At 58.6% G+C, this 21,262-nt stretch overlaps 7 protein-coding genes across 7 annotated transcripts; 2 read left to right on the top strand and 5 right to left on the bottom strand.

The window, feature by feature from the left end:
- Nucleotides 1-57: 57 nt before the first annotated feature.
- On the bottom strand, nt 58-986 carry TRAVEDRAFT_46578 (uncharacterized protein; the record flags this gene model as incomplete). Its single annotated transcript, XM_008039170.1, has 2 exons — nt 58-742; nt 799-986. 2 exons carry the CDS (start codon nt 984-986, stop codon nt 58-60), a joined length of 873 nt encoding a protein of 290 aa, XP_008037361.1.
- Nucleotides 987-3,376: 2,390 nt separating this feature from the next.
- On the top strand, nt 3,377-9,164 carry TRAVEDRAFT_46577 (uncharacterized protein; the record flags this gene model as incomplete). The annotated part of the gene is made up of 9 exons (XM_008039169.1): nt 3,377-3,434; nt 3,485-4,056; nt 4,110-5,547; nt 5,602-7,839; nt 7,895-8,346; nt 8,399-8,524; nt 8,574-8,784; nt 8,841-8,968; nt 9,021-9,164. 9 exons carry the CDS (start codon nt 3,377-3,379, stop codon nt 9,162-9,164), a joined length of 5,367 nt encoding a protein of 1,788 aa, XP_008037360.1.
- A 143-nt stretch (nt 9,165-9,307) lies between these two features.
- On the bottom strand, nt 9,308-11,648 carry TRAVEDRAFT_36725 (MFS general substrate transporter; the record flags this gene model as incomplete). Its single annotated transcript, XM_008039086.1, has 11 exons — nt 9,308-9,439; nt 9,512-9,711; nt 9,780-9,882; nt 9,946-10,027; nt 10,089-10,113; nt 10,171-10,639; nt 10,695-10,774; nt 10,840-10,988; nt 11,048-11,184; nt 11,421-11,526; nt 11,584-11,648. 11 exons carry the CDS (start codon nt 11,646-11,648, stop codon nt 9,308-9,310), a joined length of 1,548 nt encoding a protein of 515 aa, XP_008037277.1.
- A 739-nt stretch (nt 11,649-12,387) lies between these two features.
- TRAVEDRAFT_19741 (uncharacterized protein) lies at nt 12,388-14,515 on the bottom strand (the record flags this gene model as incomplete). Its single annotated transcript, XM_008038964.1, has 2 exons — nt 12,388-14,169; nt 14,225-14,515. 2 exons carry the CDS (start codon nt 14,513-14,515, stop codon nt 12,388-12,390), a joined length of 2,073 nt encoding a protein of 690 aa, XP_008037155.1.
- A 255-nt stretch (nt 14,516-14,770) lies between these two features.
- On the top strand, nt 14,771-16,721 carry TRAVEDRAFT_46575 (uncharacterized protein; the record flags this gene model as incomplete). The annotated part of the gene is made up of 2 exons (XM_008039168.1): nt 14,771-15,067; nt 15,132-16,721. The coding sequence occupies 2 exons, from the start codon at nt 14,771-14,773 to the stop codon at nt 16,719-16,721; spliced, it is 1,887 nt and encodes a 628-aa protein (XP_008037359.1).
- A 339-nt stretch (nt 16,722-17,060) lies between these two features.
- On the bottom strand, nt 17,061-18,482 carry TRAVEDRAFT_46574 (uncharacterized protein; the record flags this gene model as incomplete). Its single annotated transcript, XM_008039167.1, has 1 exon — nt 17,061-18,482. The coding sequence occupies one exon, from the start codon at nt 18,480-18,482 to the stop codon at nt 17,061-17,063; it is 1,422 nt and encodes a 473-aa protein (XP_008037358.1).
- Nucleotides 18,483-19,466: 984 nt separating this feature from the next.
- Nucleotides 19,467-20,396, bottom strand: TRAVEDRAFT_86288 (transposase; the record flags this gene model as incomplete). Its single annotated transcript, XM_008039508.2, has 1 exon — nt 19,467-20,396. A coding segment is annotated over one exon (930 nt), but the record flags the coding sequence as incomplete, so codon positions are not given.
- Nucleotides 20,397-21,262: the final 866 nt, after the last annotated feature.

Below are 21,262 nucleotides of genomic sequence, written 5' to 3'. Positions count from 1 at the left end.
AGCGCAACGATAATACTACTGATAAAAAGATGCATGGGAACGAACAAGCCTACACGTTCAGATGGTGCCGTCCTCGAGATCCACAAGCGCACAGTACACCTTCGACTCACACGTGCACGACTCATTCAGGTGCCTTTGGAGAGTGTCCAGCCTGGCGAACCCCTTCCCGCATCCACCCACGAGGTCGACGTCCCCCTCGGTGCGAATCTCCCTCAGGTTCTTCGGCAGCGCCTCAAATATCTTCTGGGAAAAATCTTCGACCGGACGGCCGTTGCAGAAGAAGTCCTTTTTGCCCGGAGCAGCGGGGAAGTGGGCGTTCATATGGCGCCGCATGTCGACCAGCCGATCCGCCTTCGCCTGCACGAAGTCGCAGTATTGCTGCCCCACAGGGCACACGAGGACGAGCTCGCCGGCGGCGTTGGGGGTGGCCTGAGGGGTCGGCGGGCGCGGGATGATGCCCGTGAGCTTCGTGGGCTTGGTTACGCGCTTTTGGACGGGCTTCTTGGTGGGCCTGCCCCCTCTTGACCCGGCCCTGCGCGTGGTACGGATGGGCCCTGAAGCGGGCGCGAGCGGCGGCGCCGGCACGGATGAGGCGGGAGGGAGAGGATGGGGGTGGTCCGGTCCGAATGAACCCGCGTAGGGAGGAGCAGAAGCCTCGGACGGAGATTCCATCGCTGATGAAAAGGGATGGGGGAACGAGGGCACGGCGTCACCGGGCAGAGTAGACGTCCCCGGCGCACCGCTGGCTACGGGTTAGACATCATGGAACCCCAGATCTCAGGGCCTAGATATACGCACAATATGTCGAGGCTCGCGTGGCTCGGAAGCGCTCCTCTGCATCTGGCAACGGGCCCATCGCTGTGCGCATAGTCGTGCGTAGCCTGAGAAGCGGGCCGCACAAACGAGCAGTCGGCGGTGACGAACGGGTTGCCAGGCGCCGCCGTGGGTGGGACGTATGGGCGGCCGTAGGACCGCGAAGGGGACATGATCGAGAGAGAGATGTGGGAATCTGAGGGAAGACGATGATGCAGGGTGGATGGGATCCGGGGGGGAAACGTGAGCATGGAGGTTCGTCCTTTTATCGGGCCGAAAGACTTTGTCCGTCGAGTGGCAGTAAGTACGATTTGGGCGGGAGAGTGAGAGGGAGACCGGAAGGGGATTTCTGGACCGCCAAGGCCAGAGCCCGGGGGAGCGGATAAATGCCTCGCGGCTGGAAACTCAGTGGAGGCTGAGCCTCGTGGCGTCCACGGCTTGCGCCCTCGTCCACCAGAGTTGCTGCGTACTCGTCCGGGATCGCTCGGCGGCGGCACATCACCGTAGCCTTGTTTTTTGTCTGCACGTGTTGTCATCATGTCGCTGCGGTATACTCTGGATCAGCGATGAGATACGAATCACGATTATTCATCCGAAACTGCTCACCGACTAAGGCGAAAAGAGGCTTGAGGCTCAATTAGGCAGGCAACTGCCTCGTGTTAGCGGACGAATAACAGCTCGCTGCAGGGTGCTGTGTCCGGATTCGACAAGACCACGGGTCTAGATGCATGTCCCCTATGTGCAGTTGTTGCATTGCCCCGTGTCGATCGTGATTCCTCGCCGAAGGAGGATAGATAGTCAGCATGCGCCAGGGGAAGTGGAGCGCACCCCCGTACGTAGCCCGGGGCACTAAGCATACTCCCTGCGGTCGAGTGGCATGTCTCTCGCGATCGAGGGCCTCTCGTATTGCGACGCCCACGCCTAGTTATGCGTTGTACCTCAATAATGCCTGCCGGATACACACCATCATCCCAGAAAAACATAGCCTGTAGATGTCGTGCCTGGGTTTGCTCAATGTCTAGACAGTCCCCCACCACTCGGTGCAGATTGGATGAGCGTTTGGAGGTTTTTTTCGGGGACATAAATGTACTAGCGACATACACGCGTAGTGTAGGGGCCGATAGCTCATCTGCGGCACTCGCCTGACCGTAGATTATATTCTTTCTGGTGCCCATCGTGAGTTTGATGGGGAAAGGGAGAGCATATCAGATAATTCAGTACCCAAGCGGGTTTCAACCGCGATTCCCGCTCACCGGTGGCACTTGGGTAGCGATCACTGTCTTTCAACCACTGCGCACAGCCTAGCCGTCCCCGGGGTGAATCAGGGTCAGGCTGAAGGTGGCACGGCTCGGCGCGTGAATTATAAATCCGTAGGTTCCAAACTTGCGGTTAACAGCGTGTCAAAAGCGCAGTATGATAGTTCAGAGAGTTTCATAGTTAGAGGCGTCGACAGATTCGCCGGGGTGAGTGTATCATGCTGGAATGGGGAGGACTTGAGAGAAGAAATTTCGGGCGCTTGCAAACACCGCGCGCCAGGCCAATAAACGCGAGTGTGACAAATTCACGTGCACAGGTCACACGCGTGGCTTACCGCAGGCACGCGCCATGGCAGCTCCGCCCATTTCCTCCTCATACTCTACTACGCGCCTCGCCTCTTCCTTCTTCGCCCTTTCGACTGCCCCGAGTCCTCCGAATCTCTGTCAAGAATATACACTGTGTGTGTGCATGAAGAGGACATATGGATGCGGAAGACAGCGTGGTTCAAACATCCGACCAAGAAGAACTCGAGGAGCTTGCTGCAACAAATCTCGACTACTGGCGTAATGCTACGCGTGAAATTGCACGAAGACGCGGGGATGTCTCTATCACAGCTGAAAAGCGCGACGCTTCTCTCATCGCATCCTCGCCACGTCGGGTGCAACCGTCTGGCTCTCACTCACCCAGTCGCGATGGGCCGCCGGCGAAGCGTAGGAAGGTGCGAGGAATGACTGGTTATATGGGATGGTGTGTATTGAAAATTTGCAGCTTGAAGGAGGTTTACAGGATCCACCTCACCCTGCATCATCCCCCCTTCTACCGTCCACGAACCTGCCGCGTCTAAAGTCGGCTTCCATATCCTCTTCGCCCACTCGCCCAGTCCATACATTCCCACAAAGTCAGGCAAGCCCTTCGGTATCCGTAGTGATGCAATCATCATCACCACTCCGTCCCCAATCACTCCCTCCATTTCCGCATCTTGCGCGAAATCCAAGTGAAGCCGATGAACTCACCCAGTTCGGATCGCACCCCATTCCCGACATTCCTCTTGTGGCAGACGCAGAGGATGGCTTGTCCTCATTCCACATACGAGACGAAGATCCCCTACCTCGTCCAGCCCATGCGGATAGAAGTACAGGTTCTCCTACTTCATCGCCCGACCCCCTCTCCCTGTTCACGCCTCCGAGGCAACACCGCTCCTCACCATCTGGTCGACCTACAGCAAGCTCACCCGCATCATCACCACTGACACCAATATCCTCTCCAAGAAATCAACGGCGTAAACCTGGCAGTCAAGCCTCCGCCCATGCGTCTAGCCCTGCCGCGGCGAGTGGGCCGGAGCAAGCAGGCCCATCCCGTTCAGGGTCACCCCCACAACCCCGCCCCGCTCCACCCGTCCCTCAGCTAGTAGCAGAACCCGTTGACCATGGGGACGGCCGCTACTCGCTTCGCACGCGTCAGGCGCGACAACTCAATCCGTACGAGTACGACAAGCGGCTGTACAAGCAACAGATGCGCGCGAACCCAGAGGCTATTGTCAAAGTCGTGAGCCCACCCCGGCCGCGACGGCACCACCGCTCTACCAGTGCGGGCGCAAACGACGCGGATGGCTCGTCTGGCGCCGAGGATGAGTACCACGGCGGGGCAGAAGACGATGCCAGCTTGGTTCAGGACGAGCGATGGGAGCGGAGGCTGCTGAAGGGTAAGGGACGCGCTGGTGATTCGATGCCGGAAGAGCGAAGGGGTCGCGCGGAGAAACCGGCGTGGCTGCCGGACATTCTGAAGGACCTGTCGAGCGGAAGCAGCAGTGAAGAGGACAATGCCGCCCTTGATGCGCTCGCCAGACAGTATGAGAGGGAGCGGCGCAAGAAAGAGAAAGAGGAACGGCAGAAGGAGAAGGAGGAGCGGCGGAAGAAACACAAACCTCACCGGTTTCCGCTCAGTAAGAAGGATATGCAGTCGTCCGTGTCTCCAGCGCGAATGCAGGTTTGGGTACTCATACCAAGTAGAGTGAACGATGAGCTAACTTTCTTCGACAGCACCAGAAAGAGGCCTCGCGAGAGCCATCACCGCCCCACCCCCGTACTCAACCAAGGCCACGCCCCCGTCCACGCCAACGCGTCGCGTCCTCCCCCATCCAAGCAGACGAACCCGCGCCAGAACAAGCCCACGAACCAGAAGCCGGTCCTTCCACCACCTGGAACAGACACCGCAGCGTCACCTTCACATCCCCCGTCCGCAGCCCGCCTCACGACGCCTTCTCCGGGTGGGACGAAGACCTCCCCACCTTCGACGACGGCCTCGCGCGCCCTGACAGCCCCGTGCCCCTGCCCCCAACGCCCGCCGCGGGCACAGACGACGGTACGAGCTCAGAGGGCCACATGCCGCCCCCGGTATCGTCCACCCCGCCCGACGTCATTGAGGTCACCTCCGACGAAGACGAGGAGCTCAACCTGACACTACGTCGCCGGCCACGCGCTTTACCCATCGGCCTCGAGTCCGGACAGTCCGAATCCGAGTCCCCCTCCGGGTCAGGATCGGGCTCTGGCTCCCGCTCGGGTGAGGAGTCGATGGCCGAGGAGGACCGCCGGCGCATGAAGGCCCTCGAGCGCATGATGCCCAAGGCGCTCATCAACCGCCTCATGCAGAAGCAGAAGGACTCCGCGGCGCGGCGCGCGCACCGCTCCGCCTCGCGCTCCGAGAACCACTCCCAGGAGGAGGAAGAGGAGGAAAGGCCGCTGCGCCCGGGACAGTCCCGCAGGCGTATTCGCAGCCACACGCTGTCGAGCCGGAGCATCGAGATCAGGGGGGACTCGGAGAGCTCGGACGTCGACATGGCGGATGCTGACGTGGGGGCACCGTCGCCCGAGCGTGGTACTCCCGAGCCGCTTCATCTCAGAGAGAACGCGCGGATGTCTGACGCTGAGGCGGACGAGATCAGGCCTGTTGGGCACCAGCCGCGGCCCCGCGCGCGGTCGTATGGGGGTCCCCGGTCCCCCATCTCGGTTTCGGACACCTCAGAGCTGGGGAGGCAGTCTGATGTGAGCGACATTAGTAGCAGCAGCAGCGAGGGCGAGGATGCGGGACCTGCGCGAAGGCGGTCGAGGTATGATGGCGAGGCGCGAGAGGGCGACTTGATTGACCGGATGTTGTCGCGCACGAACTTATCGTCAAGAACGCGTACGAAGCGGAAGCGGAGGAGGCATACGGGAGCTGGAGGTGGTGGCGGCGGCGGCGGAAGTAGGGGTCATGGAGGAGGGAGCAATGGAGGTCACCGCGCCCATGGAGGTGGCAGTGGAAGCCATCGTGCACGTGTAGGAGGTGGAAGCGGCGGAGGTGGGGGTGGTGGGCACGACGGACGCCTGCATATCACTACAGGAGGCGTGAAGCGATATGGTCAAGGCCAGCAGACTTTGCTGCCTTTCAAGCGGCTGCCAACGCCTGACTCGGCCGCAGATGAGCACGTCTACTCTCCTGGTAAGTATCTGCTTCCTGTTCCGACGCACAGTTGTGTGACATTTGCATCTGCAGATCCCCCTTCGCCTCCATCAAACCACGTCGAGTTTGGAGAGGAAGCGCCGCAGAAGTCCAAGGCGAAGAAGCAGAAGGGCAAACAGAAGTCCGTGGCAGGGTTGTACGTTTTCACGTCCGGAGGAGCCCACTTGGTCAGCGGGCGAACGAACTCGGCACACGTTACAGTCGACCAAGAGTCCGCGGCTCGCGGGGGACCTTACATGCGCGGTGCGGAACCCCAGGCGCGACACAAACACAAGTCCAAATCGAAGGGGAAAAGGCCATCATCCAAAGCCGGGCATGCGCCGACACTGGAGCAATACTGGACGCTTGGTGTGGGCGGCGACGGCGGCGAGGAATCAGACGATTCCTTCGTGGTACCAGATGCGCCCGCGGCCCATCCCCAGCTGTCGCAACAAACCCGGGCTATCGAGAGTCTGCACCGAGTCACGGTTCACATGGACATCCATCCGCTTCCAGCAGGTATCGCGTTCCCCAACACGACGTACCTGGGTCGCGGATGGCTGTATGAGCTCGTCAACCTCCTTCCCGGAACGCATGACGTCCCGTCCCCGCCGTCCTGCTCGATGTTTGACTGCGCTCTCCACCCAGAGATGGCCGTGGACGTCTTCAACGCGTGTCTGGACAGCGTCTACGACCAGGTGCGCAACTTGATCCTGGGTGCGTCGAACCCCGCGGACCACGAGACGTGCAGCAAGTGGCAAGGGTTCCTGCACGCACTGGCGCAACACCTCTCCTGGCTGCTCGCGAAGTCGGACGATGGGGCCCATGCCGCAATGCTGACGGACACTCAATCGCTGGTCCAGCGGCTCTCTAGCCTGATGGAGGAGCCTGTGGAGGTTCTACCAGACGACGAGAAGCCAAACCCGCTCGTCGTGCAAATCCAATGGTTCTTGGTAGAGGCAAGCTGCCGACTCGCGTGCGCCCGTCGTCGAAAGATGGAGGTGCCCGACCTGGACATGGTTTCTTCGTGCGTCAAGGCCCTCATGTCGAAGCTCTGGGATTTCAGCTTCGGCGACGCTGCTCTTCCTATCGAGCTCAGCAAGGAGGGGCTTACGACGGTTTCCGAGGGACAGCAGGTTGCGGAGCTATGGACTTGCCTACTGATCCTCGCCAACGACCAGATGTTCGAATCCTCGTATCTGCCCCATGGCGCTTCGTTCTGGACGCTGTACCTGCAAGTTCTCCAAACGAAGGGTCTGCAGACACCTCAAACGGACCTCAAAGCGCGCGAGGCAATGTGGCGGAGTTTCTTCACCTTATGTGCGCTCTCCCAGTTCTCGCTCCACGGCAACTCGTCGATGGCACCTCGTCTCCCCGCATCTTGGCAAGTGGTTGCCTCCGTACTCGAGCGTGCACCACTGGCTGCGGATCCCGTGGTAGACAAGGCCATCCCCCATCGCATCCTGCGCAAGCGGGACGAGTACGTGCGCGTGCTCGTCTCACGGTGTCTCTGGCTCAACTTCAAGTGGCACTGGCGGCTCGACGTCGACGACACATCGCTCGTATTCAACCGACTTCTGGACGTGTTCAAGAGCCGGCGATTCGCGAGCCTCGAGGACGAGCCGAGCGACTACCCTGGCTTCCTCTTGCACAACAACCTCCTACTTCTCCACGAGAGCAACCGCAACGATACCGCGTTCACGTTGTTCCTGAAACTGGTTGTCCGCGCCGCCGACGAGTTGCGCAAGCAGAATCCGGAGCTCGCACGGGCGCCCACTATCCCCGCCCGGCTTAAGAAGATCCTCTCCCTCGCGGTCCCTGTAGGTTCCGTGCCGTTTACGAAAGCAAGTCCGCCCACCATGCGCGAGCTGTCGATGCTGTACAACAGGTTCAGCGCTGTTGCTGTGGCCATCTACTTGGAGCCCACACTCGCCAACCTCAAGTACCGGTTGTCGAACGCGCGACGCTATGTCAACTTCGAGGACACAGACGATGAGACGCGTCGAGCTTGTATCCGGGGCGCTATGCAACTTGGCATCCTCCTGCGCCACCTCGATCTGCCCCTAACGGACATACTGGACTGGATGGCGCAGATGACGAACACGCTCATCGACGAGTATCAGGAGGCGGACCCAGCGAAGGGCAAGGCGACCGCGTCGGCTGTCTCTATGACGTGGGTTGTGGTCTCTATTCAGCTATTGCTTGGGGGTATCCGGCGTATCTTGGAGACTGCATCCATGAATCCTGAAGAGAATCGGCACAAGTATCCGGAACCTGCCCTGCTCAAAGGACGTAAGTTAAGCTTGTTGCTTGACTGCGTGTGACATGCTGACAACGTTGACGATAGCATGGGTCACCCGTGTCTTCTCTACGTCGACGACCCTTTCCTCCATCACGTCCACAGGAGACCAGATCCGCCGCTTTGTGCAGGCATTCCTCGACGCCCGAGCACTCGTCATTCCTAGGCCTCGTCGCCCCCAACCCCGGGTGGTCACGGAAGATAGCCAGGAGAGCCAGTACGACTACGACCAGTTTGATCTCGATCTAGACGACCCTGAGCTGCTGGCTGCCCTCGGCGAAGACGTTGGCACTTCGGAGCACGCGCAGAACAAGGAGAAGGAGAAGGCCGTCTGCGAGGTCATCGACAAAGTGATTTCGCCCGCCATCTACCGCCTCGTGTGCAAGCACTTCAGCGATCCCGCTTACCAGAAACCTGGAGAGCTCCACTTCAACGATGCTGACAACTGGATCGACTGTTGGGTGGGCTGTGCCAGTGTTGTGGTGCAGAACGGGAAGAAGGTGTGTGCATGCGCATGCAGGACTACCTGGCCGGGTCTGACGAGATCTACAGGACTGGAACTTCTACTTGAGCTTTGGGCCGCAGTCTTGGGAGACGATCGCCGACGCAACAAGGCGGCGACGTGTCGGCCTCCGTTTCATGTACATGCTGCTCCAACTCGACTCGCCCGCTTATCTGGTTCGTGGATCACTTATTACCGAAGAGCAATCTCTGACTGTGTTTTCAGACTTATACCGACCGCTTCATCAACGTTCTGTTCGAATGCTTGGCCGCTCGCGTAGTCACGCTGGAACATGACTACGCCTCACTCCTTTTCTCAGTTGATAGATTGCATCATCCGCTCTTGCATGAGCTGCCGGTCGGTGACCCAGGCGAAGACGGCGATTATCACTTCACGAAGCACGAGTTCGCAGAGAAGCGGCTTGCGTTCCTAGAAAGTAAGTGAATCGTTGTCATCGTACAAGGAGTGTGTGCTGATTGTGAGCGCATCCAGGGATGCTCCGCAACCTTTCAGACAACCTCAACGCCGAGGCCGAGGGAGAGAGCAGTCTCACGGCGCACAACAACATCCACATCACCTCGGTCATCGGCTTCATGTCGGCGATGAGGGATATTCTCGATGTATGTACCCTTCGCTGCCCCGCACTTACCCTTTATCTGACCCACGACACAGCACTTGGAGCATGGCACCCTCCAACGCACGACCTACCTCGAGTTCTGCAAATCCGTCTTCGCTCTCCTCTCCGCACTCCCTCGACTCAGCACCCACCCACGACTCACGACTCTCATGACCTGGCTCCGCGACGTCTCGCAGTAATCGGGCGGACGTGTTGTATCTTATGGCGGTCTACTACTTTCGCTTTCAGCTCTCGCGTTGCACATGTGTATCAGTACCTCTCCTGCAGCTGTATAATACATACCACCATCTTCGTTCCCGCGCACGCCACGTCAGTGTTTCTACTAAATCGACGCTTTGCCCCTGGGCTCAAACGGCAAGAGGAACGCAAGAAAGCCAGCGACAATGAACAGCGCCCCAGACAACCAAATCGGCACCGCCGTCGTCAAGTCCGCATACAACGCGATGACCGGGGCCTACACACACACACACACCCCATCAGCGACCCCACGCACGCAGGTTCCTGGACAGGACAAGACAGGACTCACGAAGAGGTTGAAGATGCGGTCGCCCAGCTCGACGACCGAATTACCCGTCCCGCGGTCCTTCGCGGGGAACAGCTCGGGCGTGACGGCGAAGAGCACGCCCCACATGACGTTGTTCGTCAGGCTGTAGCCGCAGTTCCAGCCGAGCAGCGCGTCGGACGTGCGCGCGGTCGTGCTCGCGAGCAGGAACGCGCCCGTCAGGACTGCGCAGTGAGCGATGAGCGTTGACGAATTTGAACGGCATAGGGAGGGAGGGGGAGGGGCGACGTACTGGTCGAGATCGCGAGCGTGCCGTTGCGTCCGAGGTAGGGCAGCTCGACCATCCAGCCCGCGAGGAAGGCGCCCGGGATGCCGACGACGCTCAGGATGACTTGCTAGATGCCAGCGTGAGTGAGTTCCGGGCTGGTAATAGTATAGCGTGATACGAGGGTACGCACGTTGCGATAGGTGATGTAGACCGAGCCGTCCCCGAAGTCCGCTCCGCGCGTCTGCAGGAAGTAGGGAATATAGCTGTTGTATCTGGGATTTGTCGTCAGTTCACGCCGCTTGCAAAAGGCACACTGCATCCGTGCACACTCACAGTGCATACGCGAGCCCAATGAGCGCTGCGACCATGGTCATTCCAGTGAAGTGTGCGGAAAGAAATAAGACGAGAGACGTACCCCACATCAAGATCAGCAGCGTCGTCGACAGCGCGAGCTTCCTGGTCGCGAACAGCGCCTTGACATGCTTGCCACTGAAAACCTGCCGACTCGCCGCAAGCCCCGCCCTCACCGCGCCCACCTCCTTCTCCTTCCCCTTCTCATCCCGCACCTCATCCACATCCGCGCTCTCTCCCATCTTCCGCCGCGCCGCCTCCCCCGCCGCCGCGAGCATCCCGACCGTCAACCGGCACCCCTTCCCGTTGTACGCCGCCACCCTGTGCAGCACGTCGACCGCCTCCGCGTCGCGCCCGCGGCCGACGAGGTACCGCGGGGACTCGTACAGGTGGAACACGAAGAAGCGCAGGACGAAGAGGAGCATGACGAGCCCGCCGACGGTGTAGGTGAAGTAGCGCCAGCCCTGGTTGGACGCGCGCGGGCAGGCTGCAGCGGAGGCGCAGGAGAAGTTCGAGATGAGCGGCCAGGCGATCTGCAGTCTGGGCGTGAGCGATGGGTCTGGATGTATGGGGTGGGGAGATCCTTACGAGACTGCCGACGAGCTGGCCGATCGACCAGAATACGGAGAGGGTGGTGAGCAGGTATTGATGAGATGCCGGGACGAACTCTGCGATTGGGGTGATGAGCTCCATCCCGTAGAGGTTATACTACGTCAACCCAGTGTTGACCTACCGAGGAATACGGCGGAGTCCACAGGCAGATTACCGCCCACGCCGATGCTCCAAACTGTCACAAAAGCGCACAAGGCCACTGCGTTGGAAGAAGCGCCTCCCGCGATGGCGAATAGGGCGGTAATGAAAAGGGTCAAGTTAAAAGACCACCTGGGTGTATGCGTCATTTGTCCAGTGTAGAGCTGCTAGGAATTCAAGCATGGTCATACCTGCGTCCCCATATGTCGCTACCTACGCCGAAGACCACACAGCCGATGAGCATGCCGATGGCCTGGCCAAGCTTGATGAACGGTCCTTGGTACCCAAACTCATTCACAGTGGGCGTAAGGATGAGCCCAGTGACGATCTATGGAGAGCATGAGCTCGTCAGACGCATACTATGCGCATATATGCCAGTTAACCCACGGGCCATAAGTTGTCACTTCAAAGATGCAACGTTTGAGGCTCTAAATAAGAACGAGGAGATGATGGAGTACTAACGAAAACCATCCAAAGCCGGCGACTACGAAGAGGTACCACTGAAGGAAGTTTGTCCGTTAGCGTAATGAATGGCTTCTAACGCAAGACACGAGGAACGCTCACTTGGTATTTGCCCATCCCGATCTCCTGGAATGCATCGTTGATGAGCATGATTTTTGCCCTGTATACGGGGTCCACCGTCGAATCATCGCCGTCGTAGATGTCATGACTGTCGTGAGATGAAACCGAAAGGATTTTGGCCTCGACATCGAAGTCCTTCTTTGACCTCGACGACTCCACCCGTCGAAGGTCGGGCGGTCCGCTTGCCTGAGTATCGGTATGCGCGTCCATCGATATCTAGAGCTGTCCTTCAATACTTGTAGGTCGAACTGGATGCCGGTGGCTGGAAAGCAGGTTTTATATGCACCAGCCCGCGACGGTAAGCATACTGGCCGGTCCAAGGTCGCGTGAACGTACCTGCCAAGGTTGCAAGATTATCCTGGGGAGAGGATGGAGAAGATCTTGCCATCTCTTAAATCCCATGCCTCGCGTGACTCGAGCGATGGACCGGCCGATGTGGAGGGTCAGAGTCCGAGTGCAGCGGGCCATGCGGGCCACCTTCCATCCACTGCTCGGCGTGTTCAGCGTCCCGAGCCGGGACCAAGAAGGTGCATTGCTACAAGAACGTTGGAAGAAATCAACACGCGACGCGAACTTTCGGATTGGGCGAGTGCCGATTGGTTGCGTCTATACCGGCAAGCCAAGCTACGTCATCGAGACAAGTTCGTCGGGGACCGTCTCGACTTGCTTGCGGTCATGCATACAGTAGCCGGAGGAGCGCGTACCATGGAGGCCTATAGATAGCGGCGGCCACCTAAGAAAGAGAAGCGCTGAGCACCGGACGGCGGACGTGCGGCGAACGCCGGAATTCGCATCGACGTCAATCCGCGGGCACCACTTAGTCGCACTTCGAGTGCGCGGCCAGTCCACCGATAACAGCAAGATCCCAAATTATAATGCAGTCAGTAGGGCATATGTACAAAACCCATAGTATAGTAGATGATGAACAAAACCAGCTCACAGACTTGATTCAAGACAGGTCAATCCAGGCGTCTTGCATGTCCTCCGATGGACACACATCCACCGCCCTCCGCTTCCTCATCCGCTCATGCCCGCGCACCTTCGCAAACTGCGGCACCAAGCCCTCCACCCTCGCCCACCGCCTCCTATACAACCTCGCCAACGTCCACCAATCCCGCTCCGGCCCCTCCCCCTCCCCATCCTCATCCTCATCGTCCTCCAACGACTTCCACCGACAGTCCAGCCCCACCAGCCCCGGGAACGCGTCCGACAGCACCGCCGCGACCGCCCACGGGTCCGCAATCGGCGCCAGCCCCACATGCAGCGTTTTCAGCTCCCCCCTAACCACCCCGCGCGCAGGCCGCTGCTCGAGGCGCGCGGGGGGCACCGCGGCGAGCGTCGCGTCGAAGCTGTCGAGCCCGAGCTCGGCGAGGTGCGGGACGCGCGCGGCGAAGGCGAGCACGCCCTGGAGCGTCACGCGCGGGGGCGTCCACGCGCCCATCATCTCGATGTCCGCGAACTCCTCGTCGGTGTCCGAGTCGTCGTCCGGCGGGGCGGCGTCTGTTTCGCCTTCGCCCTCGGATTGGGGCGCGGGTTTGCGGGGAACGAACGGCTGGAACTCGTGCACCTCGCCGACGCGGACGTCTGTGGTGAGCGTGCCCCATGGGGAGGGGGCGCCGAGGTTGAAGAGGCGCAGGTTCGGCCAGGCGAGGCCGAAGGACTCGAGCAGGGCGTCGTCGAGGTCGAGCGGGCAGTGGATGTCCAGCACGACCTCTTCCAGGCTGTGCATCTTCATGAGCGGCTCGAACGTCGCGCGGGTCAGAGGTTCGGGTGCGCGCGCGCGGCGGCGTGACGGTCGATATTGTGGGTCCGAGGTATAGCGAGCTCGAACGCGCGCGGCCTCGACCATGACTGTCTCGTGCAGGACGTCCGGGACGTGCACGTTCAACACTTTGAGGCTGTCCCGGCAGGGCATATCGGCTATGATTCGGATGAGGATGTCGACGGCGCGCCGCACGGTGTCGTCGTCCGTGCCGACGGTGAGCGACTCCAGGCAGGCCGAGCTCACATACTGCAACAGCGCGGCGGGCACTCCGATCATATTCCCCGTGATGCTCAGATTCCGCAAGTCACGGAAGAGCGGGTCTTCGGAGGCGATGTCCAGCAACTCGGCTTCCGTCCAGAACGCGATGTTCGAACTGACTTCGAGCGTATGTAGACGAGAGAGATAGCCCAGGGCGATAAACGCGTCCGCCCTGATTGGGAGACAGTCCTCTTGAATGCGCAGTGTGGTGAGATGTTCAAACCTATCCTCGGCGAGCGCGACCGACGTCGCGAGCGCCATCGTCGCGCCGCTGGGGTACATGTTCAGCTCGAGCGTCTCCAGGCGTGGAACGCGCTTCCCCAGCTCTGCGAGCATGCCCTTGAAGTCCTCCTCCTCTTGCAGCTCCAGTCCGAGCGCCGGGTCGCGCCACAGCCAGGCGTACTCCTTGATTTGTCCTTCGCGACTGTAGATGCTGAGCTTCTTGAGGTTGGGGCCGAACATGATGTGGAAGGAACGGAAGACGGCCGTAGACACCACGGGCTTGCGGTGGAACTCGATGGACTCGATGTTGGGCAGTAGGGGGCGGTCCTGCAGAACCCTAGCGAGTTCGTGATACGCCTCGGGGTTCGCGCACAGGATGCCTAACTGGGGCGGCAGATGAACGCAGCGGTGTGAGATGGCCTTGACGCGGTGGGCATACGCGAAGAACCGCACGAGCCCGGCCTCGACGGGTCTCCCCGCAAACGCCTGGAGGAGACGCGTGGCACTCGTCAGAGCTCGGTACGCCTGGAGACGAGAGCACACTTGCGTATATCTTCTCGTCCATCATGGTCTTGTCCGTCTCGTCCAACAGGAGGCGTTGCACCTGGTACCTGTGCCGCGGCAGCGCAAAAAAGAGGATCGCTATGTCGGGAATGGTGTGCCACAGCACGTTGACGGCGGGTTCGTGTAGGTGACGGCAGGTTCTAGCGAGGCGTGCGACGGTGCGGCACCCGACCATTTTCCCGTCGCTGTCGCAAGGCTCGAGCATGAGCAGACGGAGGATGTGCTCGAAAAGCCCCTGCGGGATGCGGGATATGGCGCTGGTGGCCATGGCTGGTGCAGGAGATGGGGGACGGAGCCAGCGAAGGCGCGTCTGTATAAACGCCTCGGGACGGAAGCGACGCGTGCGAAGCTGTGCTGGGTCACGTGGGCGCGTTGCACCCCTGGATGCTTTGAGCGCTCCGTCGTCTCAGGTTGGTCTTAACGTCCACCTCCGTTCGAGCAACGCAATTTTCTCTCTCTCTCCTCTCTCTCTTCCGCACGCCGACCACCTCTTGTGCCCACCTTCTCTTCGGACGTCAACACGATGTCGAGTGCTTCTGGTACGGACCGGAGCGCCATTTGCCGTTTGCCTCTCCAGGCTCTCGAGGAAATATGTCGTGAACTCCTCGTTCCTCCAGAGCAGTTTCTAGCAAAGCACGTCGGATGCGGCACAGTAGCTGTGCTTGCGTCAACTGCTCGGCTCTTTCATGAGCCCGCCCTCAACGCTCTCTGGCACACAATCCCTGACATAGCTGTCCTCTTTCACACCCTCCCCGAGGACGCCTACAAGAAGAGACATCCAAAAGAGAAAAATCGTTGGCCCAAAGGCTATCTGCAGTTCGTATGTATCTTTAATTTTCTACTAGTAATACGCCATGAACTAACTGCCTGGACCAATGGCTCAGAGCTTCAATGGCATCCCGGAAGCATCCCAATTCGAGCGGTTCCTCTCTTATGCTCGACGTGTCCGGCGCATCGACGGCAGCGGCACCCTCCCGACGCGTGTCGCGAATCACAGTGCTTTACCGTCAGCATACGACACTCTAGCGAAACTACTAGGCTCGCGCGTGCCCCTACCGAGCCTAGAGGAGATTCATTACAACTGCCGACGGACGGCTTCGCCGATGCAGCTCCTCTGTTTTTTGCCTGTTCTCTTCAGCCCGCGGCTACGGGTCCTGCGCATATACGACCATGATCCCTGGACCGTGAATACTCATGTTGTACCCACCCCGACGACCAAAGACCAGAATGGCTTTGCTTTCATGTGGAACAAGTTGAAGAACACCGCCCCGTACCTGCAAAAGCTGTCCATTTGCGGCGAGCCCTTTGGAAGCAGCAGCACAATGACAGCAGCGGTCTCGTCCGCATTATCTGGACTGGAGCACCTCGTATCGCTTATCCTGAGGAACAAGGCGTGTGCGCTCACCCCAGCCGCACTTGCAAGTCTCGGGCGGTTCCCGCATTTGCGCTCCCTGCGCTTCGACGTAGGTGCGTCGTTTCGCACTCTCGAACTCGCTTCGCTCGTGGCCACAGGCGATGCGGCGGTGGCGACCTTTCCCGCCCTCCGCGAGCTGGAAATCACCGCCTCCACGCTTGCGCAGCCCACAGAGCTCCTACGCTTCTTCGAGTCGCCCCACCTCCAAGAGCTGACCGTCACCGCCACCTCGCATGTATCGCGGTGCGACATCCGCCCGCTCTTCTTTGCGATCACCCGCATGCGCGCCCGGGAGCACCTGCGAGAACTCAATGTGTGGGCGGAGAAGATCTGCCCCACTGCGCCGCCGATGAACCATGTCCGGAGACTGCCTTCTGCCATGGACAAGGAGACACTCGCCCCGCTCCTGCTCCTATCTGGATTGGAGAACCTCTCCCTCCAGCTCTCCTGTAGGTTCGACATTGATGACGAGTTCCTCGACCTGCTCGCTGGGAGCTGGCCGAAGCTTGCAACTCTTGTCTTTCGTCCGACCGGCCCGATGAACTGGGGATTGCACGAAACACCCGAGCCCACGTATGGAGTCACATCCGGCGGGCCTACCGCCAAAGAGCCTGCACTGGTCATGCTGGATGGCGATCCCGCCCGGTCGTGGCCCAAGCCCCGCGCGACACTCTTCGGCCTACTCGCATTCGCGCAACACTGCCCCCGCATGCGCGGCCTCACGATAGAAATCGACGCGGATCTCTCGCGCGTCCCGCCATCGCGCCTCGAAGTCTGCTCCAGGCGAGGTGCGCCGCACGGCGCGTTCAATTGGCTATACGTGGGGTTCTCGCCTATCGAGGACCCGTACGCCGTCGCCGCATTCCTGTCGGATTCGTTTCCCGGAATTGAAGACATGGAGGACGAGTGGCGTCAGCCGCCCGTGAGCGAGTACGAGGGCGAGGCACGGAGGTTTCGCGAGGGATGGGAAGCCGTATATGACCTCATACCGAAATTTTCGGCGGTGCGTTTACAGGAACGTAAATGGAAGCAGACTCGGGCGGCCGCTTCGAAAGCTTAGGAGGATGTACCGGAAGTCAATGGTGAAAATGCGTGTAATTGTACTTACTCAAGGCAGAGGTAGAAGTGGTGTCTCAGACCCTCAGTCGCAGACTTGACGAGATGCAAAAGATGTATCATAGTGATAGTGGACATGTCCGAGTTCAAGCGATGAGCGTGTGGCCAATTTACATACTGTATCAATATAGAGCCGGTATAGGTCCGAGTAATGAGTAGCGAAAGGGAAGGAAAGGGACGGGTTACATATGGGATATGGGCTATGATTAACGACGACGCGAGCTGATGCCGTAGTACCAGTGGCATCGTATCGTATTAACGAGTCTGTGGTAAGCATATATATTCAGCTCTGCACCCTCCGTCGACGCTCCTGCTGGCGGATAGCCGCAAATTTTGGGAGCAAGTCGTGGAACCTCTCCCAGCGAGTGCGGTACTTTCGCGCTTGGGACCACCACGCCTGCTCCGGGTCGAGTGACGGCGCCTCGAATGGGTTGTAATCATAGTCTCCTTCCGGCTCCACTTCAAGGAAAGACTCGATCCACACGTAACCCATCTCGCCACAGACATTCGACAAGAAGGCCGCCACGGCGTACGGATCATCGATAGGAGAGAGGCCCAGGTTGAGACCGTCCAACTTGAAGATCTGGCTGTTTTGCCGGCCTGGAGCTGTGTTGGGTCGTTTGGGTGGCTTGTCCGGTGAGAAGGAGGATGCGCCCGCATCGAATTCGACCCCGAGCGTGCGTAGTTGGGGGCACGAAGAAATGAATTCCGCGAGTCCGGAGAGCGTGGCGCGCGGTCTTCGCCATCCCCACGGCATGCCATCCTCGTCTTCATCTTCATCTTCATCTTCATCTTCGTCCTCGTCCTCGTCTTCGTCGTCTTCATCAAGTTCATCGTCCTCGGAATTCTTATCCTCTTCGTCCGTTACATCCTCGTCGTCCCCATCTTCTCCGTCCTCGTTTTCTTCGTCCTCGACATCTTCGCCCACTGGTGGCATGCCATCTTCTTCGTAATCGTCCTCTTCACTGACATCATCGACCTCCTCAGCATCATCCTCGAGTCCGTGTGCTGGTGTTATCTCGGATGCACCGCTATCAGTCTGATAGTCCTCGACAGGAGCGTCCTGAGCATGCATGCCCCAAGGAGATTCAACACCCAAGCAGAGAGACTTGATGCCAGCCCACGTCGCGCCAATCTTGCGCAACAGAGCGTCGTCGACGTCGAAGGGGCAGTGTATATCGAGCACAAGCTCGTCGATCACAGGCATACCCCAGAGCGGCGCGAGCGTCTTCTCCCCGATCGGGAGCGGTGCAACGTTTGTGCGCCTGTCGCTGCGTACCACCCTGTCGACCTCGACCCGGAGGCCATGCAGCGTTTTGCGCGAGGGATGAGCGGCAATGGCAGCGAAGAATGGCCGGATGTCGCGCCGAAGGACCTTTCCAGTTGTCGTGATGTAGATCTCGGTGAGGTGCGGCGATGTGACGAACTGTAAGAGCTGGACCGGCAGGTGGAGTGTGGGTGTCCAGACTGTGAACGTACGCAGTGCGGGGAATGTACGGCCCCGCAGTGTATATGGCAAAGGTCCGAAGTCGCCCTGCTTCCAGAACACGCGGTCGGAGCTGACCCAGAGAGTACGGAGGTCAGGCAGAAGTGCGAGATGGACGAACGCCTGTGGGTTGAGCGGGATGCAGTTCGAGTCGAAGCCTAGATGGACGTCGGTGAGGTGGTTCAAGCCGCATATCATGGACGACACCGCCGTCACCATGACGGGGCCTGATGGCTCCAAGAAAATGTAGATGCTTTTTAGCCCTGGTGCGAGGTGTTTAACCTTAGAAAGCATGCGTGCGGTATCATCCTCCGAGTCGGCATTGTCCAGGAGTTGTGCTTGAGAGCGAGATGGAAGATGTTCCCATGTACGGCCTGTAAGTTGCAGCTCATGTAGCCGTGGACCGAATAGGATGTGTACGGATCGGAGCATCTTGTGCGAGTTGTCGATACCAATGGTAGAGCACTGGACGGACCGCACATTGGGGAGGAGGGGCCGGGACCCCAAGATGTTCGCCAAGAAATCATAGGCAGACGGCCCGGCATAATGCCGCTCCAATTTTCGGGAGACATGCCACAAATGGCTCTTGATGACTCTGACCCGCTGGGCATTGGCAAAGAAGCGGGTAAGATCTGGATGTTGCACGGGTTCTTGGAAGACCTAGGAATGGAGGGGGTGATCAATTGGAGAAGCGGAACGAGAACTATCGAGAGCAGGCTTACATATCGTGTATAGACCCAGGGTGAGTGGTCGTACACTTGCTTTTGGTAACAAGTGTTAGGAAGAGAATAGAAAAGGACGAATATGTCGGGGATAGAATGCCATAAGACATTCAGCGCGGGTTCATGGAACAACCTCTCTACTCTCCCTCTTCCCTGGCCTACCGCTTTTCGAGCTGCAACTCAGAGGAGATGTATCAAACTGCTCTCCAACGCCTACCACTAAGCGTCAAGGAGCACATACAGTGACTTACAAAACTATTTCCAGAAACGGTCACTCGGCGCCTTTTGCTGAATATCTCGGTAACGGCTGCGCGTAATGCTACGATTCAAATTGCATTAGGTAGACATATGTCTTGGCTTTCTATAGGTACTTGTTTCATAAGAATCGGGTGCGAACTTTCAAAGATATGATATGTTCTTTACCCACATCTTCTGGAAATAGTTTTGTAACGCGCATTTTGGAAAGGCAAGATACATGATTCTAGTACTTGGTATAGCCCCCCTTGGCCTTCAAAACGGCTGCAACTCTGTTAGGCATAGTCTCCACCAATTTCTGACACTCCTCTGCTGAAATTGCCTCCCACTCCTTCTGAACCCTTGTCCACAGCTCCTCCATCGATGTAGGCGGGGTTTTGTAGGTGGCGAGCTTGCGTTTGAGGACACCCCAGAGATGCTCGATGGGGTTGAGGTCTGGGGACTGTGCAGGCCACTCCAGGACTTGAATCTTGTTCTCCTTGAAGCATCGTTTGGCCTTTTTGCTGGTGTGCTTGGGGTCATTGTCTTGCTGGAAAATGACATTTTCGACGTTGTAGTCCCAATGGTAGAGGGAATTGCGTAGCTCGTCCTCAATGATCTCCACGTATAGGTCGGAATCCATCTTCCCAATGATCTTGCATGAGTGTCCTGTCCCATCCCATCCAAAACAGCCCCAGAACATCAAACTCCCTCCACCGTGCTTGAGTGTTCCCTCTACCAGGCGGTCACTGAGCCCCTCCCCCCGCTTCTTCCACACCCATTTCCTCCCATCTGACCCTACTCTGTTGATCTTGGTCTCATCTGACCAGACAACCCTCTTCCAGTCCTCCACCGTCCAGTATTTGTGAGCTAAAGCAAAGGCGAACCGCTTTTCCCGATGCCTTTTGGTAAGCTGCGGCCGTTTCTTCTTCGTCACGGCCAGCATCCCAGCCCGCTTCAGCGCCCGACGGATGGTTTGGACAGAGACACGTCTCAGGAAGGTGTCCTTGAGGGTATCATGGACCTGAGTGGCAGTATCGGCCTGGCCGGTCTCAACCAAGCGGGTAGCGTGGCGGATGTCGATGGGGGAAAGGAGTGATGGACGGCCGCCCTTGGACTTGTGGACTCCAGGGCAGTTGGCAGAGCGAATCTTGCTGATCTGGCTCTTACTGACACCAGTTTTAGTGTGTATCATGGAGATGGGAAGCTTCTGGTTACAAAGCTGGATGATGGTGTTGCGAGTGGCTTCAGAGAGTGCGGGGGGCATGGTGGTGGCAGAGGTGGAGGAGTATTCCAGCAGCGCTGATGTGGCATCACCTCAGTAAACATTATATAATATATTCCCACAGTATCATGTGACATTCACAACACGCTTGGCCAAAAACGACCCAGTTGTTCCCTGCCAAAATGCGCGTTACAAAACTATTTCCAGAAGATGTGGGTAAAGAACATATCATATCTTTGAAAGTTCGCACCCGATTCTTATGAAACAAGTACCTATAGAAAGCCAAGACATATGTCTACCTAATGCAATTTGAATCGTAGCATTACGCGCAGCCGTTACCGAGATATTCAGCAAAAGGCGCCGAGTGACCGTTTCTGGAAATAGTTTTGTAAGTCACTGTATGCCGTCAGCTTATCAATGAAGGCGATGGAATCCCATTGGCAACCCAAATGGTACTCGGTGGTGGCAGTGGCAGCACGCTCGCAGCCCTCGCGAGGACGTGCTAGAGACGTCGTGCTAGACTGTCTGTGGACACCCAAGGACGCGACTTATATCGCCCACAGCTGGTAAAGGATCGATAGTCCGTTGTCCTGACCGCTCGCGTTGGAGCTTTTGTCCGCCTAGGGGGCATACAATCTGGGCATAACTATGTATAATCATATGCCAAAGAGTGCATATAGTACGGTAAAGAGCTCACATACATAGTTTTTCAACCAGACGTTTGCGGCAGAAAGCCTTGCACTGTCCATGACGGTCCAAACTCGTCAGCGTCGACGCTCAGAGCGGCACCACCAAAGGCTCGCACTCCGTCGCAGTGA

Source organism: Trametes versicolor (genome assembly GCF_000271585.1).
Source record: "Trametes versicolor FP-101664 SS1 unplaced genomic scaffold TRAVEscaffold_5, whole genome shotgun sequence".
Classification (NCBI taxonomy): domain Eukaryota; kingdom Fungi; phylum Basidiomycota; class Agaricomycetes; order Polyporales; family Polyporaceae; genus Trametes; species Trametes versicolor.
Note: the sequence above shows the minus strand (reverse complement) of the source record. Positions and strands in the feature narration are given on the sequence as shown.